This window comes from Mastigoproctus giganteus, chromosome 5 (assembly GCF_048544385.1).
Source record: "Mastigoproctus giganteus isolate SK-2022 chromosome 5, ASM4854438v1, whole genome shotgun sequence".
Classification (NCBI taxonomy): Eukaryota; Metazoa; Arthropoda; class Arachnida; order Uropygi; family Thelyphonidae; genus Mastigoproctus; species Mastigoproctus giganteus.
This window is the reverse complement of record NC_143579.1, coordinates 185,409,487-185,428,822: the sequence shown is the minus strand read 5'-3', so window position 1 is coordinate 185,428,822 and position 19,336 is coordinate 185,409,487. Positions and strand designations below refer to the sequence as shown.

The 19,336-nt window shown below is 38.5% G+C and overlaps 1 protein-coding gene across 1 annotated transcript; it reads left to right on the top strand.

Moving 5' to 3' along the window:
• The first annotated feature begins 1,118 nt into the window (after nucleotides 1–1,118).
• On the top strand, nucleotides 1,119–18,938 carry LOC150085926 (Na(+)/citrate cotransporter-like). Its single transcript, XM_090374743.1, has 10 exons — nucleotides 1,119–1,266; nucleotides 8,641–8,740; nucleotides 11,876–12,007; nucleotides 12,301–12,417; nucleotides 12,726–12,803; nucleotides 12,925–13,032; nucleotides 16,119–16,299; nucleotides 16,408–16,569; nucleotides 18,132–18,269; nucleotides 18,747–18,938. Exons 1-10 carry the CDS (start codon nucleotides 1,122–1,124, stop codon nucleotides 18,936–18,938), a joined length of 1,353 nt encoding a protein of 450 aa, XP_090230869.1. The 5' UTR covers nucleotides 1,119–1,121.
• The last annotated feature ends 398 nt before the right edge of the window (nucleotides 18,939–19,336 follow it).

The following is a 19,336-nucleotide window of genomic DNA, read 5'->3' as shown; positions in this document are numbered from 1 at the left end:
GTCTCCCCCACCAATACACCTACAGTAAATCGGAAATATAGCCCTCACACATTTGACGTTTGACTTTTTTTAAGCTTCATAAACTTATATGTATTGCTGCGCAGGTCGCTACATTGAGTTGTTGCCGGGTTTTGCGTTCACTTAGTGTTACTCGCAGACGAAATCGCGTATGAGCAAACGCGAAAATCGCGTTATACTGACATTGTTCCCTAATATATCAGTCGCGTTGCGAAAATGCCCGTTACAGCAGAACTGACTGTACATTCTTTATTCTGTAACGTTTCTTAATTTTTGCACAAAAAAGTTAAAAATAATCACTATCGTGATCAAAACACAACTGAGAACAACGGAGCATGTTCGAAAACATTTCTTAGTCACAAATGTCGATGTGTGACGAATCACGATATTCACATTCCCGTCTCCCTGAACATTTTCACAAGTTTTCATATCGCAGATTTTGGTGATACCTTACGCCATTGAAATTTCCTACAAAAATAACGTCTTAAACAACTTAGTTTTGAGCAGGGATCTCAATGGATACTGGAAAGCTAATCAAGGTCGTCATTGACATCGTTACTCATGTATACGTGTCACATGAATAATGAATATTTCTCAACAAACTTGAGTACAGAAAGCAGGAAAGGTTAATCTTAAATAACATTTTCTTCTAAATTATTCACGAAAAAGTTTTCATTTCGAACCCTAATTCTGAGATAATGTTACGTCATAAACATGTGCATCCTGCTGGATGCCATATTCACTTCCTGCTTACACTACTGATGCGCATGCATAGATTTAGAGGTGGTCGCCAAATTCTGATATGCACAGAACAAAGAATGTTACTTGTAAATTTCATATCTCAGGCACTCTTTTACACGAAGTTATTCGCATTTTCAGAGGTTCTCATGGTAAGTGGTCACCCAGTATATGTTTTATACTTGGCTTATATTCCTACATTCGAATTCCTGATATTCGGCAGATGTGAAACACATCTGCCGAATATCGGGAATTCGAACGAGAGTCAAGTTGCAACTCTTTATCTTATATTATGTATTAAAAAATAATAAAAGTACGTTATCTAATATCGATAATGTGCTCAAACACTTTGCCTCTGCAGGTTAATGCTTGGTTTTATGCTGACAACTATGTTCTTGTCCATGTGGATCAGCAACACCGCCACAACTGCTATGATGGTCCCTATTGTGGAGGCAGTCTTAACTGAGATAAAAAAAGGTAACAAGGGGATAGCCTTTCAAGAGAACTCTGGTACGTTTCACTCATGTTCAATGAAGTACAATATTTTTTACGTAAAATTGTGCAACTAGACATTTGTAATCTCTCTGGTTTGTCAATATTAGCAATGGAAGAAGATAAGATAAATCAGCACCGCTTACAAACTAAAACAAGGTTTCTTCCCTCTCTCTCTCTCTCTCTAAGCAGAGAGAGAGAGAGAGAGAGAGAGAGAGAGGGAAGAAAGAGCTAAGAATCATTATATAAAAAATATCAGTGGCACACGTTTCATTCTTTTTCAAGCTCTTTTATTGCTTTGAAAAATATTTCGATCGCATACATTGAGAAAATAAAATATAATTCTATAATTATAGGGATCTCTGTTGAATTTTCATTAATTTGAAGGATTTTAAAAAGCTGTTTGGAGCAGTCTTTTGGTGTGCTTACGAAATACAGGCTCAAAGCCTTCTATGAGAGCAAAATTCGTTCTATACATGGTTGTAAAGAAAGCCATCTAGTTGGTACGTGTCTTAAAATTTCCTTAAACTCTGTTTCGGCAAACTCATGAAATTCTTTAACGTTATCCCTTCGTTTAGCTGAAACAGAAAAATGACCATATATTTTCAAAGCAGTATTTTCTATATCAATATTTAAATTACCGAAAGCATATTTAGATAAATTATGAATAATGTGAGCATGGCAGTTTGCTTTAATTACGTCTTCATTTAATTTCTTAATATTTTGGAATAAGGATTTATTACTCCCAAAATTACAATTTGCATTGTCTGCACTGAAACTAGATACCCTTTGCCAATCCAATCCTAAATTACTCATTGAATTTTTTAGGCTCTCAAACATTCCATCTGCACTTTGATCAGCATTTTCAAAAAATTCAATTAAGTTTGTAGGACCATATTCTTTGTTGAAGTACTGAATTGACAAAGGAAACATTTTCATATTCTTTCTATTAGAAGCATCAGTCTGTAAACAAAAAAATAATGATGGATCGTGATGTTTTAAATGATTCAAAACAATTTGCAATGCTTTTTTACCTAAATCATTACAAACAATGGCAGCAGATTTTGTTCTTCCACGATATTTTTGGTGCAATTTTTGAATCATTATAAAGTTTAAGAGTTCAATTTCATGCTACAATCTAATGAGTTATAAGAATGGTGATGCTTAATTGAATGATAAATATGCGTTATTTCAGCTGCAATAACTAAATCCTCTTCTTTCGTATTCTTTTTCACAAGAAATCTATCAAGAATATTTGAAGAATTTGTCGATTTATCAGCTTGTAAGTCTTTATGCTGAGTAACTGCTAAGATGCCCATATAACCAACTGTAATACATTTCTGCATAGGAGAGATCTCGCCTCATGGGGATCATTTGTTGAAGCTAGCCATTCGTATTCTTGCTCCCAATTTTTGTTATAACAACAAAGCCTCTTCTTTTTTGGGGGAAATTCCATTTTTGATGGCTAAAAATTAAAATATGTTTTCAAAATATGTTTGTATATAACATGAAATATGTAGGTGCCTATAACCGTATAAATGAAATAGATAAATGTTTCTTTGTAAAGTTATAGGAAAAACAGTTTAAACAAAGCCATTGAACTCCATATTATAAAAAGTGATTTTCCGATACCTATGATTTTATTAATTATCTACCAGTCGCACGATTTTCGTGAAAATTAGATCATGGCCACACAGGTGCAAGTTGTTATGCTTTCTCAAAAAAATATAATTTCATCTAGAAGTATGAAGTTAAATACATAGTGTTCGTGAAACTACGTATATGAGCCGGAGAGGCTAGAATAGGTTAAGATTATCTCTTTATGATTCATTTCTCAGTGGCAGATTTTGCATTTGAATGGTTTTTTAACATATCCCCTGTTAAAGCTTTGAAATGAAATTGTAATTTTTTTCAGTTTGGGGGACCCTGCGCATGTGGGATCCTTAGCGTACGCCTCCTACGCCTGTGCGGAAATCCGCCACTGACATTACGAGGCACATTCATTAAAAATGAAAATAAAGAACAAATTGCGTCCTTTCTCGTTTCAAAAAAGGACAAGGACAGTTTGGCTAAAATAAAGGATTGTCCTTTAAAATAAAGGACGTCTGGCAACCCTAGTCATGAGTGAATCTCTTAGCAGGAGGTTCACCTATGGCATGCCACGTCAAGAAGCCAGTAGAAACATTAAATAAAAAACGTAGTAGAAACTGCCGCAGGTCAGAATTATCTAAATTAACGGTGCATAAGGTATACGAAGAACTTTTCGTCTGCTCATTATCTTAAAGCCGGTTTTCTTTGCTGCCTTGGGTTCATCCTCTCGGCTCCCATTCCTCTGTAACACCATAATCTGCCATACATTTCTAACTACCTCACGCTACACTCTCATCGATCGCTCTCTTGCTCTACTATCCTTCCTGCATTGCCATAATTCTTTTTACACTCTTTCTCCCTTTCCTCTTGACCGCCTTATAATATGCAAGCCATTTTACCCTGCACCCACTCCTGAATTCCTCCACAACGTAAACATTTATGGTTGGGAATGGACTAGAGCGCACCCGAATGCTGTTCTGGTTCAACACACACATCAGCAATGTCATGTACATATTTGATTTTTAAAAATAAGGTATTTTATTAACGAGCGTTCCATTTTGTTAAATATTACACTTCGACCACTGTAGCTATCACAAATATAAAACTAACATGTTCATTCCGTGATTTCTGCTTTGTTTTTACACCGTCCCTTAATATATCTTTATTGCAGGCAGTGATTGGTTACATGATTGCCTGATGCAATAATACCCACAACAGCGACAATGCTAGGGGTTTAACATTAAATAACTTATACAGGAAAGATTACTTAAAACATATATTAGCACATAAAACGTATAATTACATATTTTACATATCAAATTAATATTAACATGTGAAATGAAGAAACATGAAAAGCGATGAAAAGAGGATGGCAGTCACTCGGTTGAAGACGAAAGCTGGTCCCTGATGATGCGTCTTCTGTACGATTTGTCCTCTATGAACTTTTTGTAGTCCACATCCATCTCCTGGACATTGTGGAGCATCTCCATGGGCAGGAATCTATCCCCTATTCTGAGCCTCCACGCCACAGACTGCAGAGAGGGGAGGGCTCTTAAGGGTTTTGGTGGGATCCTCCAATTGCACATCTGCCAAAAATTTGGCGTATTGACTTCACCCGCTATCATTTTAATTGTCACAAGCAAGCGGAGGGCAAATATCCGTTTGGAGACTTTTCTGTAATTTAGAAGTTGGGTGATATCTGAAGTATGTATGAGTGGTGGCAGTTTATGCTTGAAGAGGACCCACCGAATAAGCCAGTACTCATCAGATGCAATGGTTTTTAGCGTGGTTTTCGTTGCCGACGCCCAGATTTCTGACCCGTAGGTGATGACTGGCTGCAGAAACCGGTATACGTATTGGAGTGTGTACTCAGGCTCTGTGACATGAAGGAGGTGTTGTTTGGCAAGCCATCTTGCTCTGCAGACCTTGTTGTGAATGTCTGCAACATGGTGTTTGAAACTGAGTTTAGGGTCGAATATAACGCCGAGATCTTTGTACTTGATGACTGGGGTGATGGGGGTTCCGTGGATTTCCAGGTTTAGTTGCGTTGGGTTTGATTTGAGGGAAAATACCATTTGTGCAGATTTTTTTGGATTTATCTTAAGAGAGAACTGTGCCAAGTATGTAATCAGATTCTTGAGGCTGTTGATAATGTTTCCAGAAACAGAATCAGGTCGGGCGGTCCCGTTGATCCGATAGAGGAGCTTCAAGTCGTCTGCATAACTGATAAATTCTGTTTGCTGACACAGGAATGGGTGGATGGCAGCCGTAAAGAGGAGCCCTGAGAGAACTCCGCCCTGGGGTACACCTACACAAACTTTCCTTGTGAAAGATTTTTTATTCACAGTCAAGTGAAGGACCCTGGTCGTAAGTAGCGACTTCAAGAATTCCAGTATATTGCCTTTTATCTGGTATCCATCCTCACAAAGTTGCAGGAGGGGCTGGATGTCTATACTGTCGAATGCAGACTGGATATCCAGATAAACAATTGCCATCTCCGCCCTATCTTGTAGAGCCCCCAGAATGGTGTTGGTGGTTTGCAATAGGTTTGTAATGGTGGACCTGCGTTTCAAGGCATAGTGAATGTATGGTGATTCACATGGCAGAACCTGGTTGGTTAGGACAGGAAGAAGGCACTTCTCCATGACTTTGAGGAGACATGAGGCTTTCATTATTGGCCTGAATTGTGAAATTGATGTCGCTCCTTGTGTTTTGGGGATTGGTCGGACAATATATTGATTCCAGGCTGTTGGGAAACTTTGCGTTGTGAGGATTCCATTGAAGATACCTAGGAGTGCATCAATGATGAATACACTAACGCTCTTAAGAATGAATTGTGGGACCCCATCATATCCAGTGCAAGACGTTGGTGGGATATCATTGATGGCCTGGATAAGCTCTCTTTTTGTGATGATGATGATGGAAGCGAGGACATCTCGCTGACAACTGTTGTGAATTTTAAAGTCTGATGCTGACTTTGGCTTAAATCTTGTGATGTAGTCTAGCCATTCAATTGGATTAAGTTGTTGAGGGAATTCATCATGCCTTGCCTTAAACGGTGCTTTCCCGATCTTGATTGTTTTGTCGATATAGGCTTTAATGGTTTCAGATTTGCTTCTATTGAACTGGGCGCGGGCTCTTGAGTATGCAATTCTGTCTAGTGGGTCTAATTTTGCTTTCCATTTTGCATGTAGTCGTTGTTTATTCCGAAATTTAAGGCTGAGATCTTGGGTCCACCATGCTTTGCTTCGACAGGAGATTGAAACTGTTTTTGACGCTGCAGTTCGAGCAATAGTCTGCAGCCAGCAGGTAAGAAAGTGCAGCCCGAGCTGTGGATCACATTGGTTTAGGGCTTCCCAAGGAAAAATAGATGCTGCGAAGCAGCATTTCTCTGGATTGAGGAGAGAAGGGCTAATCACTATCTTCTTAACTGGTGCCTGATGTTGCCAGGATGTCCTGGGAGTGATTGGAAGAATGAGGCCTACTGGTAGATGGTCTGACATGAAGGCTGTTTCCGGTTGGCTGTCAACGGTGAGGGTGTCTGTTGCAAATATTAGGTCTAACAGGTTAGAGCCTCTGGTAGGGGAAAAATTCTGGAGGGTCAGACCTACTGATGCCAGATTAGAAGATAACAATTTGCGAAGACTGTGTTGGCCTGAGCTAATATTAAAGTCTCCACACACTAGTAATGTTGCTTTAGGGTGGCTGAAACCTGAAAATCCTGAAAATCCGTATCTAAGCAACACGCAACCTTTATATGTGTATCTTCTTTGTTCATTCTGCGCCAAATGGCAGAGTTGCCTTATTACCGATTGATAATACTTAACTTTAATTTGCCCTCTCGGTAGCACAGTTGATATTATCACCGTCCTCCGCACACCGAATGGAAAGGACGGAGTTCATATCCCATCAATGACGGGAGGACTGTTATCGGCTATTTTTCACAATGTGGCTGAGTAAGTGGGTCTCGGGTAAATGTTGCTCAATTCCTTCCTCTGGAAATATACTAATACCTCATAGCCTTAGTGTTTTGGCACACACGCCCTTTTATTTCCATTCATACCCGACTATCACAGAACACCCAACTAGCGTCGCCACCCAATCTACAGGATCCCATTTTACTTGTTACATTCCGTAGTCATCAATTTCACTATAGGCCCTTGCGTGTTGCACTGTGGTTACGATCAGTAGCGTATCCAGGTATCATCGTAAGGGGCGGGGGGGGCAAGGCAACCAAGTTTTTGAGTTGTTTTTTAGAACGGCTCCTGCGTTCTCTTTTTCTTTAATTTCAAATTTTTGGTTAAGGGGGAGTATGCTCCCTTTTCCCACCCCTGAATACGCCCCTGGTTACGATCGCCGTTCATCTACAGCCTGTGATAAAGGATCCTGGGCTCAAATCCCATAGAGGCTGGATGATTTTACTCCCCCCCCCACACACACACTGTAACCTGATTAATCGTTCTCAGACGACGGTTGCATGGTTTTCATCCGGATACTTGGGTTTTTTTCATCCGACAAAAAAGGCAAACCGATTATAGCATACATGCAATTTAAAAACATAATTCATTGATGATCTCATAGCAATCGCATTAGCAGTGACAAATCATGCAAGAAGGAAAGCTTGTACAGCATCAGCAAAAAAAAAAAAAAAAACACTTCACATTTCACCTATTCATTCCCTCCAAAAGTTTGTCCAGTTCTTCCTTCAATTTATTTAAGCTATCAACTTCCACAACAACAGATGGAAGTTTGTTCCAGCAATCAACCACCCGCTGGCTAAAGGCAAACTTCCACATATCTGTTCTGCAACCACCCTTCCTCAATTTGAGTTTGCGCTCCCTCGTGTGTGTAGTCTGTGCAACATGAAGAATCCCATTAGCATTGAGCTTGCTCAACCCACTCAAAGCCTTAAACACCTCAATCAGATCACCTCGGAGGTGCCTAAACTCCAGACACTGCAATTTGCAGAACTGAAGCCTTTATTAGTAAGAGTACCCCTCTGTTCCCCTCACCAATCTCATTGCCCTTCTGTGTAAACTTTCCAACAGCTCTACATCCTTCCTAAAATGGGGTCTCCAGATCTGTATGCAGTACTCAAGGTGTGGCCTGACCATTGCCTTATACAAAAGGATAATCGCCTCCTTATCCATGCTAGCAAAATTCCTGTTATCATTGACAAGACACCATGAGCTGTCCTGGCAGCCTGTCTGCGTTGCTCAGAGAACCTCATTAACTTTATTGCCCTGGAACTATTTTATCCGTGCTGACAAATATTGAGTGGCAGTATAAGGACAGCTTTGGTGAACTATTTACTCACACAAAAAAGTTGGTCTTATGAAATTCACTGTGAGATTCAATCTGTTCTTTAACAAGTTATTTTTCACAAAACAACTTCTCTTAGGTGCATTAACTGCCAGTACATAGAGCGAGTGACGGCCGTCGAATCCAAACCGAACTTCTTGCCTATGGCCCATACAAGTAACAGAATTCTTACTCCATATTTCTTCTTTGGTTGGGGAGGGAGACATTGTTCTATCTTGCTTTGAACTACTGAAGTAATTTAGTACTGTTTAAGTGATGTCTAGCCGTCACAGGACAAAGTTTGGATTAGTATTTAATTTTGTTAATATTTTTGAATAATAATAATAATTCTCTCACGATTTGTTAATAATTTTCGCATAATTTAATAACTTCACATACAGGCGGAGAAAATGTATATTATTAGCTGTCACTTCTACTTTTCATGAACACTCTAGGATAAAAGCATTGATATTAATGCAATGATTGCAATATTTTATCTAGTCGTCCTTCCAGTACTCCAAGAAAAACAAACAGAGAAAGAAACAAACAAAGATTGCTGTAACGACACTGAAAGCTCTGTAACTGAAAATGACAGTCACAGGTAGGTGAAAATGTTTCCGCACCTCTGAACTAAAATGAGATCAATCTTGTTACAAGTTTTGTGTTGCGAGATGAATGTAGATATCCATATTTAATGTAAATAATTTTATGTTTAACTGCACAATTTCGCTGATGTGTTGGCTCATTTCTGCTACACAACAAATCAGCTAATTTCAAATGTAATAAGCCTTCAGCGAAACCAAAATCTCACCACGAATGTCAAAAAGTCAACCCAAGTCGCCTTTTCTCTTACAGTTCTCAAGGATAATCTGAGAAGAACGATATAAATGAAACTCATTCCCAAAGCCTTCCTTCACAATGCCCTGACAAGTAACTTCAATTTCAACAGATAGGTGGCCCAACCATGAATTTATAGGCCAGCATATTTATTATTCCAAGGAAATTCATTCATTGCCTTAGAATATTGAATATTTAAATGGAACAATATAAAATTCTGATTCTTCTTGAGTATCGTCAGCCATGGAAACCTAAAATCAAATCACGAACTCTGAATTATTTCGTCTGTAACAGATTCTCCAAACCCCAACCAGGTTATCACCCCATTTCCAAACAGTAGTCCCCTAAGACAAAGTTCCTTCCACAAAAAACATTATACAAAGTCTGATCAAATTTTCAGCCTTTATTTGTTACAAAAGAAGCGGTGAAGATAGAGGACAAAGATGAAGAGTAAGAAAACGGGAAGGAAGGATGACTGTTACTGGTTCAAGCCGCTTCCCCCCCCCTCCTCCACACAACCAGTAATGAGCAGCGCCTGTTGAAGATCACACTTGTCTTAGGCCTATGTCGCAATCGTAATGGATACGAAAGTGGAACAATGTCTGTGCTTCAAGTTATTTTATAAAGAACCGAAAAACGGAACAGAAATCTTCCAAATGTTAAGAACAGCATTTGGTGAGTCTTGTCTAATGAACGCTGTAGTTTATCAGTGGATAAAACTTTTCCGAAACAGCCGAAAATCTGTGGACGATGACCAACGTTTAGGTCGACCTTCAACTTCAAGCAGCAATCTGGTGGTCGACAAAGTGGGTGAAAAATTCCTCTTGATTGTCTATTAACTACCCGAGAAATTGTTGAAGAGCTGGGAATCTCGTCTGGATCATGCCATGCGATTTTTACCGAAAACATTGTTATGCATCGATTGTCAGCAAAATGTTCCAAGATTGTTGAATGATGACGGAAAGGTTCACGGTCAAGAACTGTGCGACTAGCTGAAAAAAAGGGCAGAAAGGTACCTTTATTTCATCAATTTCATCGTGGTCGTTGTTGGATTTTAGGTACATCAGCAACTTGGGCCATATTGCACTGTATATATTGTGTACATAAATTGCGTTTGTTTTTTCGTTCATTTGCTTCTTTGTTGAACGAAAAACTCGAGTTTCCAGGAGAAAAAAAAAAAAAAAAAACCAAAAACACGCAACCCTTGCCCGATACCAACTAATTCAGCTACATTGTGAAAAAAAAAAAAAAAAAAAAGCCCATAAAAATTCCTCACGTCATCGACGGGATTTGAACCATGGCCTTTTCTAGCCGTTGTTATGGGGATGGCTATGATCTCAAAAAGAAATTTCATTCGACCCATTCAAAACGACTAAACTCGCCCCGTCCAAAAAAAAAAGCACAGAAGGTTTGGTAAGATATGAAAACAATCTTGCTTGTTTTTTTGCAATCTCAACACAAGGGAACTGATAGCTCCCTTGTGTTGAGATGCAGTTCCTCGTAAATGCCAGAGAGCGTGAGTTATATGTTGTTAATGTGATGTAATGTTAGGTTCTGTTGTCCTTCTGGCCTCTTAGCCTAACGGCTTGTGGAACGCCACAGACCCCTAGTTATCGTCCAAGGCACAGTGAGCCGGGCCAGGGAGTCTGGAATCATTACTCTGGCTAGGCCGCCCCTGGGGTCTCTTGAGCTTCCCAGGTAGGGCCCACAAAAAAATGAAATAAAAAATAAAAATATATTTAAAAAAAATAAATAAATAATCAAAATAAAAAAAATATTGGCGAGTGCAGGGGTTCCCTGGCTATTATAAGTTCCCCTCTGCAGAAAATTGGCATCCTTTAGTTGAGGAGTTGGTATTCATCAGTTCTGTTGTTGTCTTGCTGATTGCTTGGTGGCTGGAAATGGCTGCGTTTGCACATTTTATCTTAATCTGTTGTTTTTTATGAGTACTTCTTGAATGGAAGCAGATAAGCGGTTGCATTTGTCCTTTTCATTGAGCAAGTAGTATTAATCTCCTCTATATAATGGTCCTATTCTGGAGATCAGTATATTCCTGGAGAGAACATAATTGGGACAGGAGTGTAAGACATATTTCCATGTCTCATCTTCTCCAACAAGATACGCGCTAATACGTCATATACTCTAGTATATTATAATATTGAAGTACCACTATGCGGTGTTCTTGAATATATTACAAAAAAACTGTCCACTTCATTTTCCTATCCCTTCTAATAATTTGTCTAATTCTCCTTTAAATTTATTCAAACTATCCACTTCCACAACAACAGATGGAATTTTATTCCAAAAATCAATTGCAACTTTTTTTTTTTACCAATTTAAATTTGTCCCCTGTGTGTGTGCCGTCCGAGAAAGAGTAAAGTTGCCATCAGCATTTATTTTACTCAATCATTGAAAGCCTTAAGCACTTTAATCAGGTCTCCTTGGGTTCTCATATGCCTAGTTTCTAGACGCTTCAGCTAGCAGCACTCAAGTTTTTCCTGGTGAGAAACATTACAGAACTCAAGTCTTTCGTGATTAATCCTCTTCTCTGCACCCATTCCAGCAGATCCATATTCTTTCTAAATGAGGTTTCCGAACTGGTATGTGTATTCGAGATGGGGCCTAACCATTGCATTATACAAGAGGATGATCACCTTTTTATCTCTGCTGGAAAAATTTCTGTATATTATTGACAGAACGCCGTGAGCTGCCCTAGCTGCCTGTCCGCAGAGCTTAGAGAATTTCATGTCAGACTATACAATCTGTAGAATATAGAGATGTGTAAAGAGAAATACCTGCAATAAATATCAGTTATAGTGAAATAGCTGTATGTCTAGTTAGACTTTTAGATTAATTTCTAATACTCTTTTTTTTCTCTCCTTATCCAACATCACAATAGCGATGAACCCATTGACTATACCTCACTAAAGATGGCGCTTTTTCTAAGCATTGCTTATTCTGCAAACTGTGGAGGGACAGGAACGTTGATGGGAACTGGTCCAAACTTGGTTATGAAAGGACTTTTAGACGAGTAAGTTTATTTTATCCACCATTTTGTGCAGTGTGTGTGTTTATTGAAATTGTATAATTCCAAAGATTGTATTTAATTTAATTAAATTAAATTTAATTTTAATTCAGTTGTAAGTATACATCATTTATAAATCACTTCAGAGATTTGAAAATCTATCATATAATAAAATCAAGCTGAGGTGGAAATTTATTATTAATTGCAAAAAAATGCAAAAAGGTTTACTTAAAATAATTTGTAATTATTTTAAGTAAACAGGTTCCCTTGTTTACTTCTCTTTTTTCGCTCATTTGTAGGTTGTATCCAGAGTCTGAAGATATCACGTACGCCACCTGGATGATGTACAACGTTCCAGGAATGGTCCTCTGCGTTGTAGCGTGTTGGTGTTACTTGCTGATCTTTTATTTGCGATGGTAAGGCATCTTCACATTTTCATCTTTATAATGTATTCTCCAAATGCATTATACTTATTGATTGTGCTTTAGTAACTCGAAGTAGTATTAACGATATACAGTGGAGTTTTGTTTTTTTTAATATGAAAATAAATTATTTTCTGTGGAAAGCGAAATACATAATGCATACATAATTGGCATTCTTCGTGGACGTTTATTTCAGGAGCACATTCGAAAGCTGATTTTAGTAACTTTCATTATAATTTCCTGAAATTCGTTTCGTATGTCGAGGTACAGATAAATTTAATACAAGGAATAATCTATTTCAGCCGAAGTTTTGATGTCGAGACGCAACAGAAAATCAAGCTGCTTATCGAGAACAAATATCAGGATCTAAAATCATTAAGGTGAGTAGCAATACATCTTATTTGTCTGTGGAGTCGCTTTTAATGAACTGTGTTTTTTAAATTTAAAATGAAAGGAGCCTAATCAGAGTAATCATCGAAATTTAAAAATTCTACATTTCAGGTTTCACGAAGTGGCAGTTCTAGTTTTGTTTTTAATTCTGGTACTTCTGTGGATCTTCAGAGACCCCAAGTTCATCAGTGGATGGGCCTCTCAGCTGCCCATAGACACGTAAGCATTAATAATTTTTGTTTTACGGAGGGTTGTTCAGCCTTTTGATAACGATTTTGACAGTCCTTTACGAAATTCCGTGCCGCCACCACCGGTTGTGTTCTATTTGTGTATTGGTTTTCCCTGCTCATGGACTATCGCACGGCATCGCAATTTCTATTGAAGTAAAGCCCGCTGCAAAACTGCCAAGTCAATCTTGTCCCATTCCTGCTGGCAGACTTTCCACAAACTTTCAACAGTTCTGGGGCGGCGGTTTCCGAGAGCTCTTTTCAAAAGTCCGAATGCGCAAAATTCCATGGGTGCAGCGTCAGGTGATTTAACAGGTATATCTTCAAACGGGATTGAACGAATACCTGTCACCGCTTCCATTCTCCCCAAAAAAAGCACGGGTGGAATGTGACTGTGGCTGGATGGCTTATTCTGGTGCACCCAGACCTTTTCAGCGTCAGAACCGTACAATGTGGGTATTTCACGTTCAAACAACGGCTATAGAACTTCAGTCTGGTAATACACTGAGTTCACTTTCACGTTTTTAGCGACTCTACGCAACTCAAATTTGCCGTTATAACAAAAACTGGCTACAACCATAAAACCTCGGCCAAAACTTTCCTCGCAGTGATGCGCCCATATTGGAAAGCCTTGTCACCCTGCGGACGGCAATAAATTGCCCGAATTTTTTTTGCAATAGGAGAGGTACACCCATGCTTCGTCCAATGTTGCTACGAATTTCCACCTTTCAGCTGCCAGATAATTTTCATAGAGTTTTCGAGCATTGATCCGCCGCTCTGCAATGTGCCTTGCTCCTAGGTGGTGTACGAGGGCCTTGTGCTTCTTCTCCAGTTGCAAATTTTCATTGATTATGCGACAAACGGTTGACTGGGATGTTCCCACACGTGACACTATAGTTCTTTGGGTTTTTGGATTTTCACCGACAACGAGCGACTGCACCTTTTGTACTACCTCCCTCGTTCGACTTGGAGCAGGTTGCAGTTTCTTTGGTGTTTTCCACCCACTTACAGCAGCTTCGCGGAATTTTCCTTTTCCATTCAAAATCTTATGGATACCGAACTTCGACACATTAAAATTTTTCGACTTGCACCTATCAATAATTTTCGCATAACTGCACTCTTCTTCGGAAAGTGCAGTTATGTAACCATCCACCATGGGTCCAATTTCCGAGGCATGTCGACATTAAAACAACTTCTATAACTGATACACCTGTTCATAAGGTTTGGGATTGCGCCTGCGGAAAAAAAAATTTACATTGCTGCCATACGTCACAAGCAGGATTAATATCAAAATCTCAAAATCGTTATCAAAAGGCTGAATCAACCCTCCGTAAAATTATTGAAATAACCAGAATTACTTTTAATAAAAAGTGAGAGGGATATTCGTAGTGGTTTTGTATCAGTTTCAAGTAAATGCACTAGTTTCCTGAACTTAGGCAAGTCACAAAACGCCATATCGCGAGACCCTGAGACAATATCCGACTGCAAATTGATGAAATTTAATGAATGCTGTAGACTAATAAGCACAAAATTGTGACAGTTAATTTCATTAATGATAATGAATACAGATACACAAATCATGGAGGACGATATGCTAGAGAACAGTGAAGTCGTGGATGGATTTCAGTTGTTGCTTAATATGAAGTATTTTTCGTCTACTGACTGTAATATGGGACTCAGCGATGCTGCATGATGTTTATGAAGCTCTCAAGAAACTGAAGTTGTAATGATACCAACTGATTCTCAACAGGGCCGGACTGGCAAACATTGATCAGATATGGCCAAAACTGTTTGCCAGTCTTGGTCTTTTCTTCTCCCACCCAGTGGAGTCTTATATGTGGAATAGTTCTATAAAGAAATTTAGACCCATCACTGAGCGATACACATCATTCACCCATGTAATATGTTTTCTGCAACGTCCTCTTGCAGCTTCTTTCATAAGATGAAGGCAGACACACACTTCATAAGATGAAGGCGTTTCTGTGGTAAACATGAGGTCTAAACGCAGTCAAGGTAGAATGGCCAAGCTCTATGAGGTAGCAGCAATTCAGTGGCAGACTGCTGATATTAGTTGAGTTGTTGCATGCGAACAGAGGGATAAGGTGAAGACAATAGGCGCTTTACGCATATTTGCTAACACGTCTAAAACGGATATTTTTATTTGTTTATTTTATATTATTTTATTTTTTTAATAGTACTGCCTATATAGTCAACCTCCAGGAAGGGGGACCACTAGGCACTTGCCTGTTATGCTTAATGGGTAATCTCGACTGCACCAGTCGAAGTTATTTCTCTCTGCGTTTTATTCGTGGTTGTTGTATCAGGTCTACCTCGGCCGGGTCTTCCAGTACCATCAAATCCTTCTATAAAGTTTTCTAGTACTATCTATTAGATATGATTCCAAAACTCAAGAACCATATTGAGTTTTAGAACTTCTTTGTGCCTCCGAACAATCAACATTGATCTATCTGGCCGTATTTGCTTGAAACTGATCCGCCTCAAGGCTTCTATTGGTGTTTCAACCAAAACGTTCAAGAAGATGGCCCTTTCAGGTATATATATATCGATAATACTGGTGGTACACTGTAAAGTGTGTTAGTTGTCTGACGGCACCAGGTGTTTCCCCCATCTCCGCACACTGATGGTGCTATGCGAGGAATAAGTTTGCTTCCCTCTTATAAAGTATGGTTGCTGGATGGACTATGTCATCAAGAATCAGACTACGCTAATTTTCATGCGGTATGTGAAATACTTGCCGTATTTTGAGTATGCAATGATCCATTCATTGTATGTTTACAGTGTAGGTAGAGAATATATTAAAAGTAGTGGTTTTTCTTAATCGAATGTTGGAGGCCAGTGTATTTACGTTCCAGGAGTGTATACGGAGTTTTAATAGAGATGTTATCTTATGTAAATTAGAATCTGAATGTTTAAAAAAATAACGCTTTGTACACAGAATTTACTCAACTAGTTTCCAAAGTTAAAATTAGTGTACAGACACTTATTTGTAGCAGTCCTGCTTTTCATTTATTCATATTGTGTTTTTTTTTTCACGTATATTTCTTCTATTTTTTTCAGATACATTGGAGATTCTGCTGCAGGTGTGGCCATTGCCTTTTTGTTATTTTTCTTACCAGCCCAGCCATTGCAGGTTGGTCAGAGTCCTCCATTACTGGACTGGAAGACAGCTCAGAACAAAATACCTTGGGGAGTGTTGTTGCTGGTAGGAGGTGGATACGCTATTGCTGATGCCTCCAAGGTAAGTGAAGGTTATCCTCCAAGGTTAGAACATTAATTAGTTTGATATTTTTGATTTTCAATGCTTATTCGTGACAACACAGCAGTAACATACATAATTTATTTCTAGGAATCTGGACTAGCTTTCTGGTTGAGTAATCAAATGACTGGCTTGGCCGTTTTATCACCGTCTGTTATTGCCATTGTCCTATGCTTGATGACTGCTTCCATAACTGAAGTTGTCAGCAATACTACTACTGCTAGCATCTTACTCCCAGTTGTCAGTCAAATGGTAAGTGGCAATAGTAACCTTTTGTATCATTTAGGTTTATGAACCGATTCATCTTTTATCCACATTTTAAACGATTGTTATGGGATTATTAAAGTCTTGTTAAAGGATTAACAGGAACTGCCTGTTATTAAACAAAATTGTTTAATAGCCAGTCCTTCCCAACTGGATCAGGAAACTCCACTCCAGTATCACGATAACAGGCCTGAAGACGGGAAACAGTGACGTCCCAAAACGTAGCCATAAATTGTTTAAGTGTTTGGCATTGAGGTGGTTGAATCCTTTAAAATTGTATCATTTCATTAATAAATTACTTAATCTATAAGTGATATCATAGTAAAGTATCAAATCATTAACATAATAATGAAAAATCACATATACCCCCCCCTTCCAAGTAGCCTGAGTCTGTCTCGATCACATCATGCAACTAGATTCCTGGATTAAGTCTCAGTGTTTTATTTCTCAACAGTAATCAAGTTAGCCAGTAAAACAGAAAAGTTAGAAATGAAACAAAGATTGGTTGGTTGTTTGGGTTTTATTGGCGCATTAGCAACTAAGGCTATAATGTGCCAAAACCTGGTCATGTGAAACGAAGAAGCATAAAATGTAAAGTAAAAGTAAACCAAATTTGGACTTGAGCAAATGAAGCCTGTACTCTGTTGTATCATAAAGACGCGACTTTATTCCATATATGTCCACCCGCTATTTTTCTTGATAATAACTGGTTAAACTGGCATTCCTCCCGATATAACCAAAAGAGTATGATTAGATGTAGTTCTTACTGATCTGATAATATTCAAAAGGACAAATATTTGTGTTGAGACTAGTTGCCTGCTTACAGCACTATTGCCAATTCTGCCCAAACAGTAGCAACAGCATACGGAATTACAAGCAGAAAGACACATTTCTACATAAGTCCAAAGGCTCGCCCCTTATGACCCCTACTCAACTGTAATTATTCTTTTCAACTTTGAGAAAGTTTTCTTCACTTTATCTTCCCCATATTTAATACGAAAAAAAAAAAGCTTTTCATTGAAGATAACCCCAAGATACTTCATCTCTGATTTCATGAGATATTGTTAACTTATTTACATTAGACCATTGATTGAGTTGAGACATAATCTCTGCCCTGCACTCAGACTCTTTTCTTGTTCCCTCTTGCAAGTTTCTTAAGTTCTTCAACATAGACGAAAATATCAGTGTTGGGAAAATCAAAGTCCAGAAATTCATCAATAATACAGTTTCAAAGAACGAGGCCAAGGACGAGGTTTGGTGATCAGCTCATATTTTGATTAATTTCACATTGCAGGCGCATTGTAGGTTACTTCGCATGCAGTTCCGTATTAGTACACAGATAGATAGAGACAGTGATTCAGTTACAGTTCAATGAATACAAAACTGCCCAACCAGCGTCAATCCTCTTTAGATGTGGTAGTCTGTATTTCGTATGCCCTCACTGTTCGTGACTACTGATTTCATCAGTACGCACGATAGTTTTATCCCTTAATACTTTTAGACCGCGTGACATATATTTAACACAGTTAATTTTCTTTCTATTTGTGCAGGCAGTGGCCATCGGGGTACATCCTCTGTTTTTCTTGCTTCCAGTGACTGTGTGCGCCTCGTATGCTTTTATGTTACCAGTAGCGACTGCACCCAACGCCATCGTATTTGAGAGTGGAGGAATGAAAGTTACAGACATGGTAAAAATGCTCTTTTTATTACATTTTTTAAATTCGTGTTAATCGTTGAAGTATCGTCTTTTTACAGGGTTACAGAAAATTTCGTAGCAGTTAAATTCGTATAATTTTTAAGTACGGTTTGGGAAATTAACAAACCTAGTGAAAAAATATTTTAAGACTTGGTGTAGTAAGATTCACCGAATTCATAGATTATTTCGCGGATTGAATCGCAAAACTGTTTTTTAAGCTTTGAGATTTGGTCATCTTTTCTGTCGGAAATAATTCTGCAGAAAAAATTATTTACAACGTACGTAGATCATTCTGACTAAAAAAGATTAACTCAACTGCATAGTTGAATCCTTATCGGTAATTTTTTGAATTTCTCATTTTTTTAAAGCCAACGTAATATAGTAATCTTACGTTATTTTATTTCTTAAAAGCATAAGTCGATTTCTGACAGCAGCATGTTTTAATTTTTTTTTCCATTATTATTTGCAGATGAAGCCAGGTCTCATCATGAATATCATATGTTGTTGTATCCAGTTCTTTCTCATCAACACGCTAGGCATAGCCATGTTCGACTTGAATACCTTCCCAGAATGGGCCAACTCTACTGCGATAAACATTTCTTCAGCAACCTCTGACTTCTCTAATCTGACAATTTTGAATATCACTGAGTTTCATCGTTAGAAGCTGAAGAAAACATCAAATTGTCATGCCAGATTATGATGCGGATATTGAAGAGGAGGTATGGAGTATGAAAAAAGCTTCACAGAAGAAAACTAAATGGAATGCGATGTCGACAAATGAGTTGTAGAGACAGGCCTGAAAACTTCGTCATTCTGTTCATAGATACGGTGTGAAAACTAGTTAGACTGCGAGCTGTTTATGTTATTGTGTAAAAGATGACGGAATTATAATTCTCTGCAAGCCGCGCAGTTGCATCCATGAAATGAACTAAGTAGTGCGAATGCAACATTATATCGTGAAGGCGTGAAATCTTTTACCATCCAAAGATCTCAAAGGTCCTTGGATAGTTGAAAGAGATTCTCAGGTTCGAGCTAGAATGCTGATGAAGCTATAGATAT